The following is a 17,907-nucleotide window of genomic DNA, read 5'->3' as shown; positions in this document are numbered from 1 at the left end:
AGAAGTTCATAATAATAAGCAAATTCGCTAGCATGCCATGAACCCAGTTACACAGCAGCAAACAAAGAGCTATTCCTGCACCTGGGTCGGATGGTAGTTAAATGATTGGCAACTAATGATGCAATGGCTGTTCCGCTGTTGACATTTCACCCCTGTCAAGAGGTACTTTAATGCAACTCAACAGTTTTTTGAAGTGAAAAGTGAAGCTAAACGGATTTAGATGATGTGCATATAATGTTTACGTAGAAATTACATTACTTTACACATATAAAGTATTTGTAATGTTTTACCAAAAGTTAGGCAGTACCAACTAGTTTCCCACGGTGGTGGGGGTGGGGTTCACTTGATTTCCCAAGTCATTTGAGATTTATTTACATATTTGCAGATATACTTGATGGATTTCACTTTACTGCAATACTCAACATATGTTTGGGTTTTAAAGGTTCCGGGACCGAGCTCGATAGCTGCAGTCGCTTGTAAGTGCGGCCAGTATCCAGTATTCGGGAGATACTAGGTTCGAACCCCACTGTCGGCAGCCCTGAAAATGGTTTTCCGTGGTTTCCCATTTTCACACCAGGCAAATGCTGGGGCTGTACCTTAATTAAGGCCAGGGCCACTTCCTTCCCACTCCTAGCCCTTCCTTGTCCCATTGTTGCCATAAGACTTATGTGTGTCGGTGCAACGTAAAGCAGCTAGCAAAAAAAAAAAAAAAAAAGTTGTGGATAAAATGGGCAAATATGGCACAGCCCACTAGTTACATGTATCCGCTTCAGTGCCATGTTCTTATGAGGTGGTGGTGAAGCCACCTGATGAAGTACTTCTATGGCAATAGGAGGGATAACCATTGATACCTTTGATGGTCTCAGTCACTAACTTCCGTGTGTACGGTGGAACCTCTATTCTCCATTTTTGGAGGGACCCCAGGGGAAAGAAAGGTACAATACAGGAAAACAGAATGTCTGGGAACGATTTAAACCATAAAAAATTGGCTGAACACCACAATAATGAAATATGTATATTGTAATTATAATCTTATGAAAACTCATAATTTACAAGAGTTAAAAATCTTAATACTTTAAATTCAGTTTTACCACGGAAACTACTTCACGGTCCCTTAAAAACTTCTTTCAAGTGAGTATGATCAGCCAAGTTCATAAAAAATATGCTATTAAATAACACCAAACCAAGCAACAATCCATCACAAGTAGTGTTTTAGTTTTTTAATCTAATTAAATAAACACAACAGTCAAAAGATGAAAATAATCTGGGAAGAAAAGGAATGACGAACCACTAAACCAGTTGTTTCCTGTAATCAGAAGTAGGCCAGAATCAGAGGAGGTGGAGGAAGAAGAAAAAGAGAAACATTTCTAATACAAAAGCGCATAACGTGATGGTGAAATCCCTTCTGATTTTTTAAACATCCCTTGTTATTTGGTCACCTGTATATGTAGGAAGTTTTTGTACGGTAAGTCTTGTACCGCATAAATTGCCATTAGACCTACTCGAATTTAAAGGTTATGTTGTACTCAAATGAATTATAGTCAATTCTGTCCATCTCAAATCACAAGCCACAAAATTTATTGAAAAACCCCATCAGAACTCAAGAAATTTTGGTTTACTTTTGACGTTCAGCTCAGCTGTGATGGATGTTGAGACACTAAAGGTTGCGCATATAAATCGACTGCAGTTTTTGTAAGGACATATTAACATAAAAATCTCCATTTTATATGTATGTCCAATCCTTGTCCTCTTGCTGTATCGGGTCAGGTATGAAGTGAGATGAATCTTCGTAGCGAATTTTTGCGATCGAATGTCCTTCATCACATCAACCTCATCAGAGGAGGTAATGAGATAAAATGAATGACGTGTCTGAAAGTAGGAAGGGAGAAGGTGAAACCTGGTGCCGGAACATAGCCTACTCCTGTCGAATAGCACCAAGGGGTCTGCTCGTGGCTTAACATCTCCATCCGACGGACAAATCACCATCAACAGCATCATATACCCTCGGCCCAAATGAACACTGTGGAGAGGTTTGGAATTGAATCGAGACTTTTGGCGCGCAATCTAGTAATTAGAAATTGTGTACCACCATCTCTGCTACCCTGACGGCCAACATTCTGATAGTGAAAATGTTTTTAGCCAACAGGACTTGAGCTGGCTAACCACGGTGTGGAACCTTATAGAGATGATGCCTTAACGATCATGGCTAATCCCCATGTTATATACTTGGGTAAATACGGTAATATCCCAAGACCTCCCATGGCTTTATGTAAGGTGCAGCATCTGTTCAGGTCTAATGCCTGATGGTGTTAGAAGATTGAATACGTTATTGAAAACTGTAGCAACTGTGACCTTGGGTAACATGTCAAAATGACTAAAAGTGCAGAGAAAACTATGTTTTGTATAGACTCTGTCCCACTTATTCACAAATGAGCCATGACCAACCGTGCCAGTAAGAATATCTCAAGTAATGAGACATGAGAAATCTTCCAAGCTAATTGCAACCTCTCAAGACTCTATTGCTGTCTGACAGCCCAGTAACTAGTGCTCCGAGAGAAGTGCCGAAAACCTGCTCAGCAGTACAGTCGTAAAAACTCTATCATAAATAAACATCTAACCCTGGACCAAACGTAGATTTTGTAGAAATATGAACATTTGACAAAACTCATTATGTCTTCAGAGAGAACTGTCAGAATGCACTCTGTCTCCTTCCAACAGTTGCAGCCACTGTGTTGTGACTTGGTTTTCCCTAAACAATACCAGGCAAATGTGATGTGAAGATGATCCTTTAAGCAAGTTTACCGCCACTTGCTTTTCCAGTACTTCCTCAAATTACTGCAGTGAGGGGATGGTAACACGAAGAACCATAGGCATGATGTTGTCGCCCTTTCGTTCTTGTTATTTGATCACTGATATATGTAATAAGTTTTTGTAAGTCTTGTACCACGTAAATTACTATTAGTCTTACTAGACTTTTAAAGGTTATGTTGTACTCGAGAATTTGGTTTTAAGTGCAAGTATCGATTTTCAAATTTCTTGAGTGCATTATATTTTATTCTGCCCGTCTTGAAAAATGCTTGATTGAGGGTTTAGCATTGATAGGACCAGAATTTTAGGACAGTTGGTGCAGGAAATAATTTTTTCGAGGAACGAATAATGAAGGATTTTTAGGGCATGATTCAATTAGGATGTTTGCAAGACCACATAATTTGAATGAATAATATGGAAAAACGTTTGTGGGAACGGATAATGGAGATTCCATTGTACATCTTAGTATATCGTCCCTCTTTCATCAGGGTGATTGCTGGTTGAGGAGATCACATGGTCTGTGAATCATGTGTCTTTGGACTATTTCAAAAAGTTAAAAATTTCTTCACTTAGATAAGCGCATCCGGTGACTATGTGTACATGTATCGAGGGCCAGCTGTAAAACTCGTAAGAATCACTAAGTGCCTCAAATCTGAGGCTGCATCATCCTGCCTTAATGCATTCTGCAGATGGATGCCCTTAATTCCTTTTGATAAGTGCATATGTAAATTTTGGCATACATATCGACCCAAAATTGACATGATAGGTGTCAAAATAACAGAGGTTTTCTTCCACACTTCCTTATCATATCATTTGATATGAGTGATCTTCTGAGGCATTGGGTGTCCTGTGACAGGATCAATATGATTCATAGTGAAACAGTAGCCATCTTCACTGTGGGGGGAACATCAGGGGCTACTGCAGAGTATCATAGGCTGCACGAGTTTCAGAAATCCCAAGAAGGTTTTGGTCTCTTGTCTAGAATACAATGCCCCTCTTGCCACACTCGTGACTGATCAAGAAAACTGCCACCTCGTCTGTTGTTGGCTGGTTGTAATGACCTCTGTGTTCTCTTGAAGGAACTCGATCAGCGTTGATGACTATTTTGTGTGTGTTGCCCTGTGGCATTGCTGTAATTCCTTAATGTAGGGTTTACACTCATGTAGCATTCTTTGCAGATCATTGACAGCATCCAAGTTCAGTGTAGTATTATGTGTTATTCTCAAATCTGCATGAGATTTCAGATTCGCTACAACATAAATTTGGAGAAGCCATGATGTGTTGTTTTTGGCCAGGAGTAAGGATAGTTTTAAATGGTAGACTTGGACTTCGAATGTAGACATACTCGGATATCCTATTTCTTTTATTTTGTGTGTTCCAAAACTTGTCATTTGAAAAGCACTTGTATAATCTGATGTTATTAATGAAGTGCTTTGAATACCTATGAGTTCCTTTCACTTAGGATATGAAAGGTTCTGGAAGAGATCTGCTGTTTTCCAATTTTACTTTCCCATAGGGAGACCACATCCCTGCTAGACCTGATTTCCATTTGAGGGTTATGCAATAATTACAAACCTGATCCTTGAAGCCGATGTGAGCAGCTGACTGGTAGTCTGTAAGAGGTTCATATGTTAATGCTCTTCGACGTTTATGTCTATGTGGAACCATGCTAACTCTGTCAGATTGACCAACAATTGGTATTGATTGAACTTGCCAGTCAGTTTCTATTTCCCTGATTACACAGTGTCTCTCTCTGTTAGTATCTACACGCTCTAGGTATTCTTCAGCGAACTTGTTCAAACATATTATAGCTGTCTGTTGCCTTTAAGCCACTTGTTACATCTCTGAGAGACCGGGCGAGTTGGCCATGCGGTTAGGAGCACGCGGCTGTGAGTTTGCATCCGGGAGATAGTGGGTTCGGATCCCACTGTCGGCAGCCCTGAAGATGGTTTCCCATGGTTTCCCATTTTCACACCAGGCAAATGCGGGGCTGTACTTTAATTAAGGCCATGGCCGCTTCCTTCCAACTCCTAGGCCTTTCCTATCCCATCATCGCCATAAGAACTATCTGTGTCAGTGCGACGTAAAGCCACTAGCAAAACATCTCTGAGAGGCTATAGTGTATCTCTCTCTCTCTCTCAGTGATAACAGTGCCGCATGCTTTTCTTCTAGTTGGGATTACCCTGACAGAGCCTGATGCTCTCGATCCGCAGATTGCCTTGCTCATCGCTCACTTTTGCCCAGTTTGCAGACTACTGCTGGCTTTGAGCTGTCATTCTTTTTTGTACCCCTTGCAGTTAAACATTAGCAGAAAACAAAGAAAAGAGAAATTAATAAAGTGGAAACTAAAGACACTACAAGTAAACGGAAAAATGGATGCAGAAGATCTGGAATGCCCTGCTGGAAATTGTTAACTGATATCATTGTGATCTTCAAAGAAGTAATCAAGTTCATGAGATACAAACTTATTAACAAACAAGAAATTAAAATAAGTGAAATCATCACTATATAAACATACTGTGAAGGGGGGGAGAATAAATGAAGATATCTTTGTAGCGTTATTAAAATAAAAACTCTTATTGTGTCATATACTTTGGACAATCTACTGTTATTGGACAGTTATTTAAATTGTGTCTATTTTTTGACACTTGTAATTATTACTCTCTGCTATGGACCTTGGGTTCCCAGCCTAGTAACTGTGTTGAACTATAATATTACCACGTTCATGTGAGGCTGGAGTTCTACTGTATTTAAGTATTAAATTAAGAAAGACTTCGTATTTCGTGAACTTGGATTATATCTGCCCTAGCAACTTGGACGCTTGACTACTAAGTGCCGCCTCTTTGTGTTGTAGTTTCTAAACATGTAATTGCACTGTAGGCCAGCTACAGGGACTGCTACGCTATCTATCAGACTGCATGTAGTACTAAAGAGTGTGATGTGACAGTTGCTCGCCAGGGCGCGTATCTAGTCTTCCGTGTGTCGCGCCTAGCGGCGAACTTGGAAGCGCTGCATTTTTGCGCAGGAAGTCTTGGAGGCTGGTCGTGGCAATGATGGCTGCGGAGACTGTTACCAGAATGATGTGTACTCCAACTGGTGTTGGATGATAAACAAAAAACCACATCATGTGATGGGAGTTTAAGCATTTTGTTTGGTGTATAATACGTATGTTAATTTGTAAATATGTAATTATATAGGTAGTTTTATTTGTACTTGTGGAGTGATAACGTTAGGACAAACTACGAGGTGAGTTTATCTTGGCATAAGGCTTACTTGTAAATATTTTAAATGCATTATTTCAATTAATATTATTTTACTGTGTGTGTGTGTGCGTTATATTCGAATTGGTGTGGAATATGAACATTGTGGACATCTAAGTTTTAGTGATGCTTCCAAGTGTACATGCGGTATGTAACGGTAGGCCATTCTTGTGCTAAGATAATATTTTGACAATTTTTATTGTGTCCTTGTTTTAAATTTGTCATTCTCTTCGCTCGGGCTTCATCTTTCGGTGTTTTTGCTTGTGATTTTCCTTGTAATGCCCGTATGCGTGTGCCGCTTTTCTTTAAACCTTGGCATTTTATTTGTTTTCTTACGTGTTGTATTGTTGGCGTATATTCGTGTTTCGGCTTGTCTCCTTGTGCGAATTGTGTTGCTTGTTGCATGTTTTGGCTATCCTGTGCCCGTATTTTGACCTAACACTGCACCTACATTTCTCTCTATAATTATCTATAATATTTTATTTACGTTATTATTATTATTATTATTATTATTATTATTATTATTATTATTATTATTATTATTCACCTTTGGTAAGTTGAATTATGCTTAATTTTCTTAGTGAATACTTGAGTTGAGTCTGGTTTAGTTATTTTCTTTTCCTTTGAGGGCTTTAAATTAAATATCACTCTATTGTTGGTGTAATATCGTATAAATGTTATCAGTTTCAACAATACAAGTAACGTTTAGTAGGTCGAGGGTTGGACAGCCCTGGAGAAAAGGATGGTACCTTATCTTATCGTGTGGGTATTGTTGTTATTATCTCTTCGTGCCTGACTGTTACGTAACATTATTATTGTGAAGTGAATGTGCATTGTGTCTGCCGCGATGACTGTATCGTGTATTCTACTCCATAAATAATTCGTTGTATTGATTTTTCTTCTGAAACTGTTGGTTTAATATTGTGTTCAGGGTTATGCTAAGTGATCTGCTCGTGCTATTTCTTGATGTTACTGTGGCTCATGTTTACGTTTGTTTACCACGGTTTGGTGATTGAAAATTTATTGTAACTTGGGATTTTTTTCTTTTAAATGGTTCTGTGCGAGCTTGTGATTGTAACATGTTCGTAATCGTGGCTTGATTTTACTGTCACGTACCGTGGTGCAGCCTTCGTATCCGGGTTTGGTGTGGGCCATTTACTTCAACCGGGTGCTGTCACAGTCCTCGATTTGCTAACCCCTCTCTCCCCCTTTCGGGCTTAAATGTTAAAGTTTCGTTTAATTTTAGAATACCTCAAACATGTGCGTACCATGGTACCTACGTAGTTTACCTGATGCATCAGTATATAGGTATATAAATATAGTTGTTTTTAAAGAAAAGAAAGGTATTATTTATTAGCAATGAATTTCTTTCTACTTATATAATTCTTTGGTTTTCTAAATATTTATTTTACCCTAAATGTTGGGTGCTAATTGTAAGTTCAATACTTTTCTCAGTTTATTTAATTTTATCCAAAGGTTTAAATTGTAATGTAAAAATATATATTTATTATATTTTATTTTAAATTTTTGAATATTTTTGGTGTCATTTCTTGGTGCGTTTGCTAAGCAATTTCCTGACCCCGTCCTCTCTCATTTAATGGGTAGGCTCCTGGTCCCTACATGCTTCCTCTTGTCCGTTTCCTTGGGTATGTTTTTCTGTCTTATCTTATTTTTTGCTCTGCTGAAATTAATTTGTAAGTGCTCGTCCCTATGACAATCTTCATTTACTCATACTTTGTTAGGGGCGTTGCATCTTTATAGTACATATATTAAGAAGGTGCACGCCTGCACTTTAAAATGAAAAATTTACAATAAGGTACAATTGAATTCAAGTTGTGCTGATCTAAATAATTTTGAAATTAGAATCATTAACTATTAGAATGCATACAGGCATTTAATACGTGATTTTGCTTTCAGAATCCATATGATTGTACTAACTCAACAAAAGATGCCAGATGGCTGTAAAGCATTTTTGATAAGGCAACATGCCTAACCTCAAAACCTAACATGGAATATAATATTCCCTGACACCATGGGCTAATCCCATTCTAAAGAAACAAGCAAACAAGAGACATAAGGAGATAAAAATTGCCATAAAAACGAAGGTTACGAAAACAAAGTTTGCTTGGTCCAAAAGGTTGCATTACGTAGTTCTGAAAATTACTTCGAAAAAACCCTAAATAAAACAAGGATGCGGGACTGTTCCATGGAATTCCTTCATGAAATAAAATACACCAAATTAAAACCCTTAAAATAAATAAACTTACATATTCCATTCAAACAGCCAAGGATTCCTGCAGAGCAAGCGCTAAACAGGAACTCGATTGTCCCACACCAAACCCAGGTAGAGAATGAAGCACACCGACGTGAGCGTCCAAACAGAAATCCAGCTTGCACGAGCCAACACACATCTCAGCAAAAATCAGTGACCAGTAAGCCTGCAGAAATTGTACCGGACAGACCACTACATCCAATAATATTAAAGTGGAATATTCCAGTTCATACATTTTAAAAATAGCTTCTTCCTGTTGCTGGAGAGTTGGAAGGTAAGGAAGCACTTGTTACAGAGTGTTCCACAAGTATGAATCTCAAAATTATTGTCCACTGACAGGACTTTTTGCACTTGGCACACATTTATGGCTCTCTTCTTTGCCGTCAGAAGCCCGGTATACAAACTGCCACTGGCATTGAACTGACAGTCTGTATATATCTCGTCTTGTCCCTCAGAGGCTCAGACCAAAGTCCTCCTATGTCAGCTGATAGTCTCTCCTGTCTCTCATCATCGCTAAATGGCCTAGTATGCAGACTGCCCTGACTTCGAGCTGTCAGTCTAGTATGACTCAGGTCTTCACTCTCAGAGGTTCGGGCCAGAGTCCTCCTATACACTGTATGTCAGCTGTGAGTCTCTCCTGTCTCACTTCTTCACTCTGAGTTGCTTGGTATGCAACCTGCCATTAGCTATGATCTGTCAGTCTGGTATTCCTCTTCTCTTTAACTCTGTGTGTGCCAGGTGACTGGCACTGGCTTTGCTCATTGAGTCATTCCTCTCTTTCTATCTGTCCTCAGACCTTTGAGCACATCTCATTCTCTTGACACTTGAAGAGTATTGACAGAGATTCATTGTTTTCTGGTATGGCATGCTTTGGTACTCGAAATGAGGTACTACCCAAGGATTTCCTTAGTCTTGGAATATGCAGGGGGAACCACGTGGAATTACCACACTGACAATTTAAATTTCAGGCCTCCGAGCAGTACAGTGAATAAAGGCCTTAGCATCTGGGAGATAGCGGGTTCAAATCCCAGTGTCAGCAGCCCTGGAGATGGTTTTCTGTGGTTTCCCATTTTTACACCAGGCAAATGCTGGGGCTGTTCCTTCCCACTCCTAGGCCTTTCCTATCCCATTCATTGCCGTAAGACCTGTCTGTGTTGATGTGATGAAAATTTGCTTTCCCAACCATCAGGAGGTCTCCCTCCTTTTTTTTAACCAGCAACAGTACTATTTAGGTTTTCAGTACATCTAATTTACAGCAAATTAGAGAAAAGAAAGGCCTTAACCAAAGAAGTAAGAAAAAATGGTCAAAACACAGGACCATAAGAACATCAGTCTTTGAGTGCCACAGAACAGATTAGTAGCCTTCAAGCACTCACACAATAGTGCTTGGGCGTTTCATTTCCAAGTGATGCAGTGGCCAGCGAACACTGGAGTCCGTGTAACTGAGCAAAAACATGCAGACGATATAACTGTGTTCAAATGCTCACTCTGTCACTCTGCTTTCACCCGCTGCTGGGCAACGTCCACTAGGACTTGACCAAAAAACATTCCATTAATAATATCACTCTTATAATTCTTTGTATCAAAAAGGTGTACATAAGAAAAAGGTTAAGACATTTTTTCCATTAAGGTTGGTCATGGGTATGTTGCGGGAGAGTAAAATCCGTGATTTGGTCTTCTTATACCACCAACACCACCACCACCAACCAACCCACCATCGTTCCAGGAATTTTGAAATGATCATCATCATCATCAGTTTTCTGCTTTAGCAAGCCGGGCGTAATTGTTTATGAGCTGTTTCGAGTTTGTTCTCTCCATCCACAACTGATGTTCTTCTTTTTGTTGCCAATTTACATCACTTTTTGCAAGGTCTTTGAAAATTTGCTTTTCCCAACCATCACGAGGTCTCCCTCTGGGCCTTTTACCAGCAACAGTACTATGTGGGTTTTCAATACATCTAATTTGTCTTACCGACCTTCATAGCTAGATATATTCACACTCCAAAATTTAGAAGTGAAAGTGTTCTGCAGTTTATTCTACACTCACTGCAAGCAATGTCCTATCTCAAGTCCAATAATACAGAAAGTGCAATTACACCCATTAGTGTAAGTCTCACAGTTACTCAGGTTATCAGACAACAATGCCCCCTTACCACGTGAGTTGGCTACTCTGTTTGGATCACGTAGTTATGAGCTTGCATTGGGGAGATGCTGGGTTCAACCCCTACTTTGAGCAGCCCTGAAGATGGTTTTCCGTGGTTTCCCATTGTCACACTAGAGAAATGCTGGGGTTAAGGTTACAGTTGCTTCCGTCATAGCCCTAACCCTGTCCTATCCGGTCATCATCATAAGACCTTTCTGTGCAACATTAAAAAATATATATCCTGTTATATGAATCATCAGTTTTGTGTATCATCAACTCTTGGACAGTGGAAATACTGTTATATTTCTTTAGATTTCTTATGAGGGAGAACTAAGTCGTCGTCGTCGTCGTCATCATCATCATCATCATCATCATCATCATCATCATTACTCTCTAGTACACTTTCATTTCCTGTCATGTAAGGCCTCCAGATCAGGCTTCTAACACTTTGAAGAAATTTATGTGTCTTGTCTTCCCCATTCGTAGACCTCTTTGTGGTTACTACTACCTTTCTCTATTACACTTCCTAAGTGCTTCATTTGAAACATTCCACTTTCTTCAACCCTTCTCCTGCAAGCAGTTGATCATTCTTTCTTCCTTGTAACTAGAAATTCACTTTCCTTCACATTGCTGTACTTTTTCCTCTTTATTACCCCACATCATCACACCCTCTGCAAACACCATTGCCTTCATTTTTTCTTCCCCAATCATTCCTCCTACCATCACCATTAGATGTTTTTTGTATCTTCCATGTACAAGTGTTTTATGTACATGCTTGTGGTCTATAGGCTTGTCAGTTTTGTCAGCAAAAATGTTTGTTATAGGTCTGAGGCGACCCGTTTATTTCCAGTATGACATGGGTACAGCTGAAACTGTCTCTAAGACGGTTGATGCACTTCTGAGCGACTGGGCGCAGATAGTACACCTCTATGTCGTAGTTGAAGAATTGGCTGAGTATTTCAGGATAGGTGAGTTTAGATTCATTTGTAATTTTGCTAATAATATTACCATTGGTTTCTTTTGTTATTTTTGTATGCTCTGCTTCATTGCCTTTCAGAAAAATACAACTTGTCCAATATGGTGACCATAAAATCATACAGTTACAGTCGTCTTGTGATGGGATATGGACCTGACCGTGGAGCAACAGTTACTGTACAATGGGATAGTTCACAGAAAGCATTTCGACTTATATTTGGTGTGTACATTTTCCTTTCAATATTTTCTTGTTTATTACAAATATGGTATATGTAGAACAGTTCTCCAATTCATTTGAGGTCTCATTTTATGCTTTTTGCACTTGTTAGAAATTTTCTGTCTTGCATTACAGTTCGTTGATAAAAATACCCATTCCCTGAAGTAGGAAGTTATGAAAGTCTTCTGTTTCCAGAACGCTTCCAACAGTTGAGACATAAACATCGGTCAGCAGGAAATATTGAAGTTATTTCCAAGGCTAGAAAAATTTAAATAAAAATGATCATCCTGAAACACAAAATTACCAAAAATGGCACCTATTAAATTATCAATGTTTAACAGTTAAAGGCCATGCTTTTTTAGTTTCAGCTAGTTAATAATAGGCTTCATTTAAGTGGCAGTTAGATTTTGTGTTCAAGGTTATTAGGCTACATTTCCTACTGATGGATTGATTTGTTGTTCCAGGTGCTACAAATAACTGCATGAATGCACATTCCTTAATGCGTGAGCAGCTGGAAGCACATCTGAATCGCCATCGTAATTTGGCTCAAATCGTTCATCTTCTACATGAAACATACGAGCCTCTTATTTCCATCAGCAAGTTACCAACCATTCCTCAACTAGGGGTGCATAATTCTGTACGTACCAAATGCAGTTCATATACGGTCTTACTATTTGAAAAAAATGGTGTATTACTTTTATACCAGGTTTATACACAGTTTCTGTACAATTTGTTAGTAATAAACCATGTATCAGCCTCCTGTGTATACAACTGTTATAGTTATGCACTGAATTGATTACACAGACTAGGACCCTTAAATAAGCATAGTATAAGAGCGGGTGGCAAAAAAGAGACTATGACTGATCGTTGTATATTTCAGTGGTATTTACCATATTTACTCATGTGTTACACCCCCTCGCGTATTAGACTCGCCTTTGCTTTTCGAGACGAAGAAAATGAAAAAATAAATCTTGCATCGAAGACCCTCCAACGTAATTCGTCAGAGAAGAACAATGACTCCGCTTCAAAGCGGGTACCAGCCTTACTGCAGCCCTGATGGCATCGCACAAATTTGTGAATAGTTTCGTCCGTACGACCCACGCAATGAACACGCGCCAAAATCATGTGGTACATCTGTGTTCCGTAGGTAAGAAATTTCCGCCTTGGTAGTGTAGGCCTACTGCAGCTCTGATGACGTTGCACAAATAGGTGAATAGTTTCATGTCCAACCCGCACATTGCAAATATGCATCAGTCATGTATATATGTCTTTGTTTTGTAGTTAAGAATGTCCACCATTGTAATGGTTATCAAAATTAGCTGCCATTCTCGGGAGCCTGAGTTCGATTGTCGGTACCGTGGGTTCGAGCCCGAAGATGGTTTTCCATGATTTCCCATTTTCACACCAGGCAAATGCTGGAACTGTACCTTAATTAAGGCCATGGCCACTTCCTTCCTACTCCTAGCCCTTTCCTGTCCCATCGTCGCCGTAAGACCTATCTGTGTCTGTGCGACATAAAGCAAGTTGTAAAAAAAAAAAAAGGAATATTCACAGTTGTTGCTGTTAATATAGTAGGTGAGAGCATTAACAAAGATATAATTTAATATCTCACAACTCGGGCCAGTAGGGATTTTTTTTTTAGAGAAGTAAGTTTAAACCGTGATAAAAACAATCCAGTCATAACGATTGTTTTACTCGCCAATGTACCTCACGAATAATAATAATAATAATTTTATGTCCCCAATTAACGATTTTCAGAGACGCCACACAAAACGTGATACTATGTGTTAAAAATTGGAGACAACTATCATACAAAATTAAATACAGTAGAAGTCCGTAATAGTGAGAATCCATAACAGCGAAGAATTTACTCACTATAACAGGTTGTCGTTATATCCGATTTTTGTATAAAAGTCAAAAAAAAAACCTTATACATTAAAATCGGTATGAAACAGCAATCGGTTTGTTCAAAACTTGCATTTCCGCAGATGATATCCACACTATAGCTTACTTGTTTGTTATTTCTCGAAATCCGATACTATATGAAAATGTATGTTTAATTTCATTCTGAAAAAAATATAGTACCTATTTCTCCGAATCCAAGATGAACCCCACTTTTTCCTTCAAAAAATGTAAATCAGGCTCAAAATGTACTTTGTAAAATCATATGAATACCTTTGTTGTACAGTAGACCTAAGCATTTGTAGACTATTTTTAGACGTCGAACATTAACTTTCATCATGCCTTATTTTATTTATTTTTTTATTTTTTGCGGCTGCACAATTATTCTTTATTTCTGCGGGTTTAAGGACCATTAACTTAAAATTGGCATCAGAATACCGAAGAGAACCCGTTGAAAATTTGCCGGCAATACCTATTCCATGCATCTCTACAATACAACGATCCATCAGGAAATTATTCTTGCTGTCTGTAAAACTGTTACTTTTACTCAGCTTCAGATATAACCGGCTACCGCTACACGCACGTCTCGCTTGCTGGGTTCGGCCAAATTCAGCGGCTAGTGATGTAACTTATAGGCCTAATTGCGGACGTTGAAAGTCAACGAACAAGTTTATTGCTCCACGGTATGGCCATTCCTCCCTTGCGTTTTTTGTGCAAATACCTCACAATTTCATCTTCGACTTCTTTAAAGCGTCCTTGTTGCGGACCACTGAATGCATTTTTTGTGCAGTAGGCCTGCGCATTTTTTTAGCTCTTTGTCTTCATGCTAACGCCAAATATTGGCTTTAGTTAGGCCTATGCCATATTTTCTTGTGGCTGCACAATTATTCTACATTTCCGAGTGTTTAATAACCATTAACTTAAAATTGGCATCATAATATCGACTAGAACCCGTTGAAAATTTGCCGGCAATACCTTTTCCATGTATCTTTACAATATGACTAACCATCACGAAAATATTCCTGCTGTCTATAAAACTTAATTTTACTAAGCGTCAAGTACAATAGACGCGTTATAACTCTGCCACTGAGTAGCCATGGCCTTTCTAAGAATCCAAAGGCTCGCATGTTTTGATGCCATTCTGCAGATTTGAGAAACGTTTTTTGTAGAAGCTAATAGAACGCCATACTCTCTTCACTATTTCCTGAGATCCAGTGACTTTACATACAGGCACTGTACAACCGGTTGTCGCGGCTAGCAATGTAGGCTATAGTAAAGAGGCGGTCGTTTAATGTCAACTAGTTTTGTGCGCGGGTGAAAAGAAGCAGCGTGGTTACTGCGGTACTTGCCAGTGGTATCCATTAACTTACTGTTAGGCCGCGAATGCAAGACAACCCTTGAGTTTTCGCATGAGATTCTGAGAAAAAAAAGTCTTGGATTCAGAGAAATACGGTATCAGTCCAGAGGTTTCTGTGGCATACACTTCACTTTTCTTCTTCAAATGGAGTCACCTAACGTAACGGTATATGTATCATGAAAACATATTTGAAACGCATGTAGAGAAATGATAACCTACTCGCGAAAAATTTACATGTAAATAGACTTTCCGAAATTTAACCAGACGCGAGAAGGTATGAAATATCCTCTGAAATCAGTGATGTACTCTGCCATATCTTGAGGTGTATAACATTCTTACTTAATTTCCGTATATAACATTCAAATCAAGATATCGTTTACTTCAGTCATTATTTTTAACGAGTTAACAATTGTTATCGGCTACGTTATTTACACATTTATTACGAAAACGTATTATCCTCTTTCATTTCGAATTTTCTTTAGACAACAGCACTCGATGGATATTACTAATTAATTCCAACCTCGCCTTTCGCCTTTGAATGTCGACGAGAGAGCTCGCAAATGCACAAAGTGAGAAAACTATACCGTACCGAAGATGATCGATAGCATTTTGTTACAAACGTTTCAGTTTTCTTATTCAAATTGCATCACCTATCCAAACTTAACCGTACTATACGTATGATGAAAACACACTTCATGCGCCTGTAGAGAAATGATAACCTTCTCGCTATAGATTTTCATAATAGCCTTTCCGTAATTTAACCAGACGCGAGAAAATATAAACTAATCTCTGAAATCAATTAAGCACTTTGCCATGTCTCGAGGTGTATCCCATTCTTACTTAATTGCAGTATTTAGCCTCAAAATTAAGCGGTCGTTTAGTCAGCCTTAATTTTTAATGAGTTAACAACCATTATCGGGCACGTTGTTTACACATTTATTACGAAAATATGTTCTTTCATTTTGAATTTCCTTTACAGAACAGCAGTCGACGGGTATTACTAATGGACTCCGACATCGCCTTCGAATGTCGACGAGAGAACTCGCTAGTTCACATAGCGAGGAAACGATGCCGAAGGTAATCAATCGCATGCATTATAATCGCTGGGGTGCATAAATATCGGTAACGGAAAAAATCGTGCGCATATAATCGCTCGTATTAACGGATGCGTCAGTGATAGGGCTCTCGCTGTAACCGAAGGACGATACACAGTTTAATATAGGAATTTTGAAGGGACAGAAAACAATAGTCGTTATAGCGGAGTTCTCGTTATATGCCATACTTGCTATAGCGGACTCCTACTGTATTATGATAATGAAACGCATTATTGCCACACCTGTAGATGTTCATAAATGCAGCAAACTTAACTCTTATTTATTTTTAATCCTTCCGTTGTGGAACGTCTGGCACTATGCAGGCACTTGTTAGCATACCTAACCTAAACAGAGCAGTCTCTCCCATCTCAATTACAGCAGTTTAGGTCAATCCTGATGTGATAAATTGTCGAGAACAAGCATGAAATATACTTTTTAAAATAAGAGTTTGACTTTCAACCGCAGCAGTTATCCAAAGAATGCTTCCAGCCACTATGTATTACATTCAGAAGTAAAACTCGTAACATATGCTATTTATCAGCTGGTTGTTTGGCATGCTGTTTACAGCACAGCTTTATTCGGATGGAGTGGCTTCTGCTACACATACACCAACTGGGAATATCAGAAACCATCTCTAGAAACCACTTGGGAATAGATTCTCACTGTTTGGACTCTATAGTCAGGAACGAAACTATTTTTAAAATTTTCAAAAAGGACGGGACCTTGAATGCTCTCAAGTGTGGCTGACGAGATGGCAGTGAAGATGACGTCATTTGGAATGACGACATGACAGTAGCAGGAAGTTGACGGCATAATACGATAATTCGAGACAAATGACTGGCCTTTAAGTTCTTTTGTATCAATATAGCACAATATGATAATATGATATCCTTGCCCTTTTTTCTGTACGGGTTGAGTATGAAGTGAGACGAATCTTTGTAGCAAGTTTTTACGACTGTATGCCCTTCCTGATGTCAAACTAATCAGAGGAATTAAATAAGATGAAACGAATGACGTGATATGAGTAACTAAAATAGACTATATTTACTTTATATGTAGGCCTAAAAGTTGTGTCTTTTTACATTTGGAAATACTGCCTTCCAATGCAAATAGCCAGTATAACTTGAATACATTCATAAGTTTTTTAAGGAATGGTGTAGAATGTTTATATGTATAATTTATAGCTCCCCTTACTTTTTTTGGCTGTAAAAGTGGGGGGGGGGGAGAAATGGGTGTCTAATACGCGGGTAAATACAGTACTGTCTGCAATAATATAATCATGGTAAAATACCTGACATATCCTTTAAAGAAGCACACATTGAAAATAATTGATGATCTCCAGGATATTTTTAACACAGAAAACACAGAACATTTAGCAGTTAAAGAGGCTAGAAATTTTTGTAAAATATAGCAGTGTAACCCATTTCTCCTGGAGTATGCTCAAGTTATAATTAACACTATCAGAAATGACTTAAAGAAATATCCAAGAGGTATATCTTGTGAACTTCAAGTTCTCACAACAGTGCGTATATAGGGGTGGAATGATGTTAGTAATAATTAATGACATAATTGTAACTAATGAGAATTCCTGCCGAAATACATGTATTACTGCTATGCTATGCTCTTGTTTATTTGAATACACTATTGTAACTTTTCTGTCTTTATCAACAGATACACGGTGATTCAGCAGATCTTTATGTAATGAGTCAACGGCTTGTAGCGAATATTTGTCGCAGAGTTGCCTCTGCTCTCTCTCGTAGATCGAATGAATTTATTAAGATGCCATCTACAAATGCTGAGCAGGAAGAAGAAATGTTGAAGTTTCGAAAAATTTATAGATTCAGGAATGTTGTAGGTGAAATCAACTGCATCTCATATTA

At 38.6% G+C, this 17,907-nt stretch overlaps 1 protein-coding gene across 1 annotated transcript in view; it reads left to right on the top strand.

Moving 5' to 3' along the window:
• MED14 (mediator complex subunit 14) overlaps positions 1-17,907 on the top strand; it is a 286,657-nt gene that overhangs the window by 176,958 nt on the left and 91,792 nt on the right. The window contains exons 16-18 of the mRNA XM_068225329.1: positions 11,307-11,450; positions 11,540-11,677; positions 12,139-12,311. Of these exons, the coding sequence (XP_068081430.1) occupies positions 11,307-11,450; positions 11,540-11,677; positions 12,139-12,311 (455 nt within the window). The remainder of the gene's footprint in view (positions 1-11,306; positions 11,451-11,539; positions 11,678-12,138; positions 12,312-17,907) is intronic.

Source organism: Anabrus simplex, chromosome 1, assembly GCF_040414725.1.
Source record: "Anabrus simplex isolate iqAnaSimp1 chromosome 1, ASM4041472v1, whole genome shotgun sequence".
Lineage (NCBI taxonomy): Eukaryota > Metazoa > Arthropoda > Insecta > Orthoptera > Tettigoniidae > Anabrus > Anabrus simplex.
Note: the sequence above shows the minus strand (reverse complement) of the source record. Positions and strands in the feature narration are given on the sequence as shown.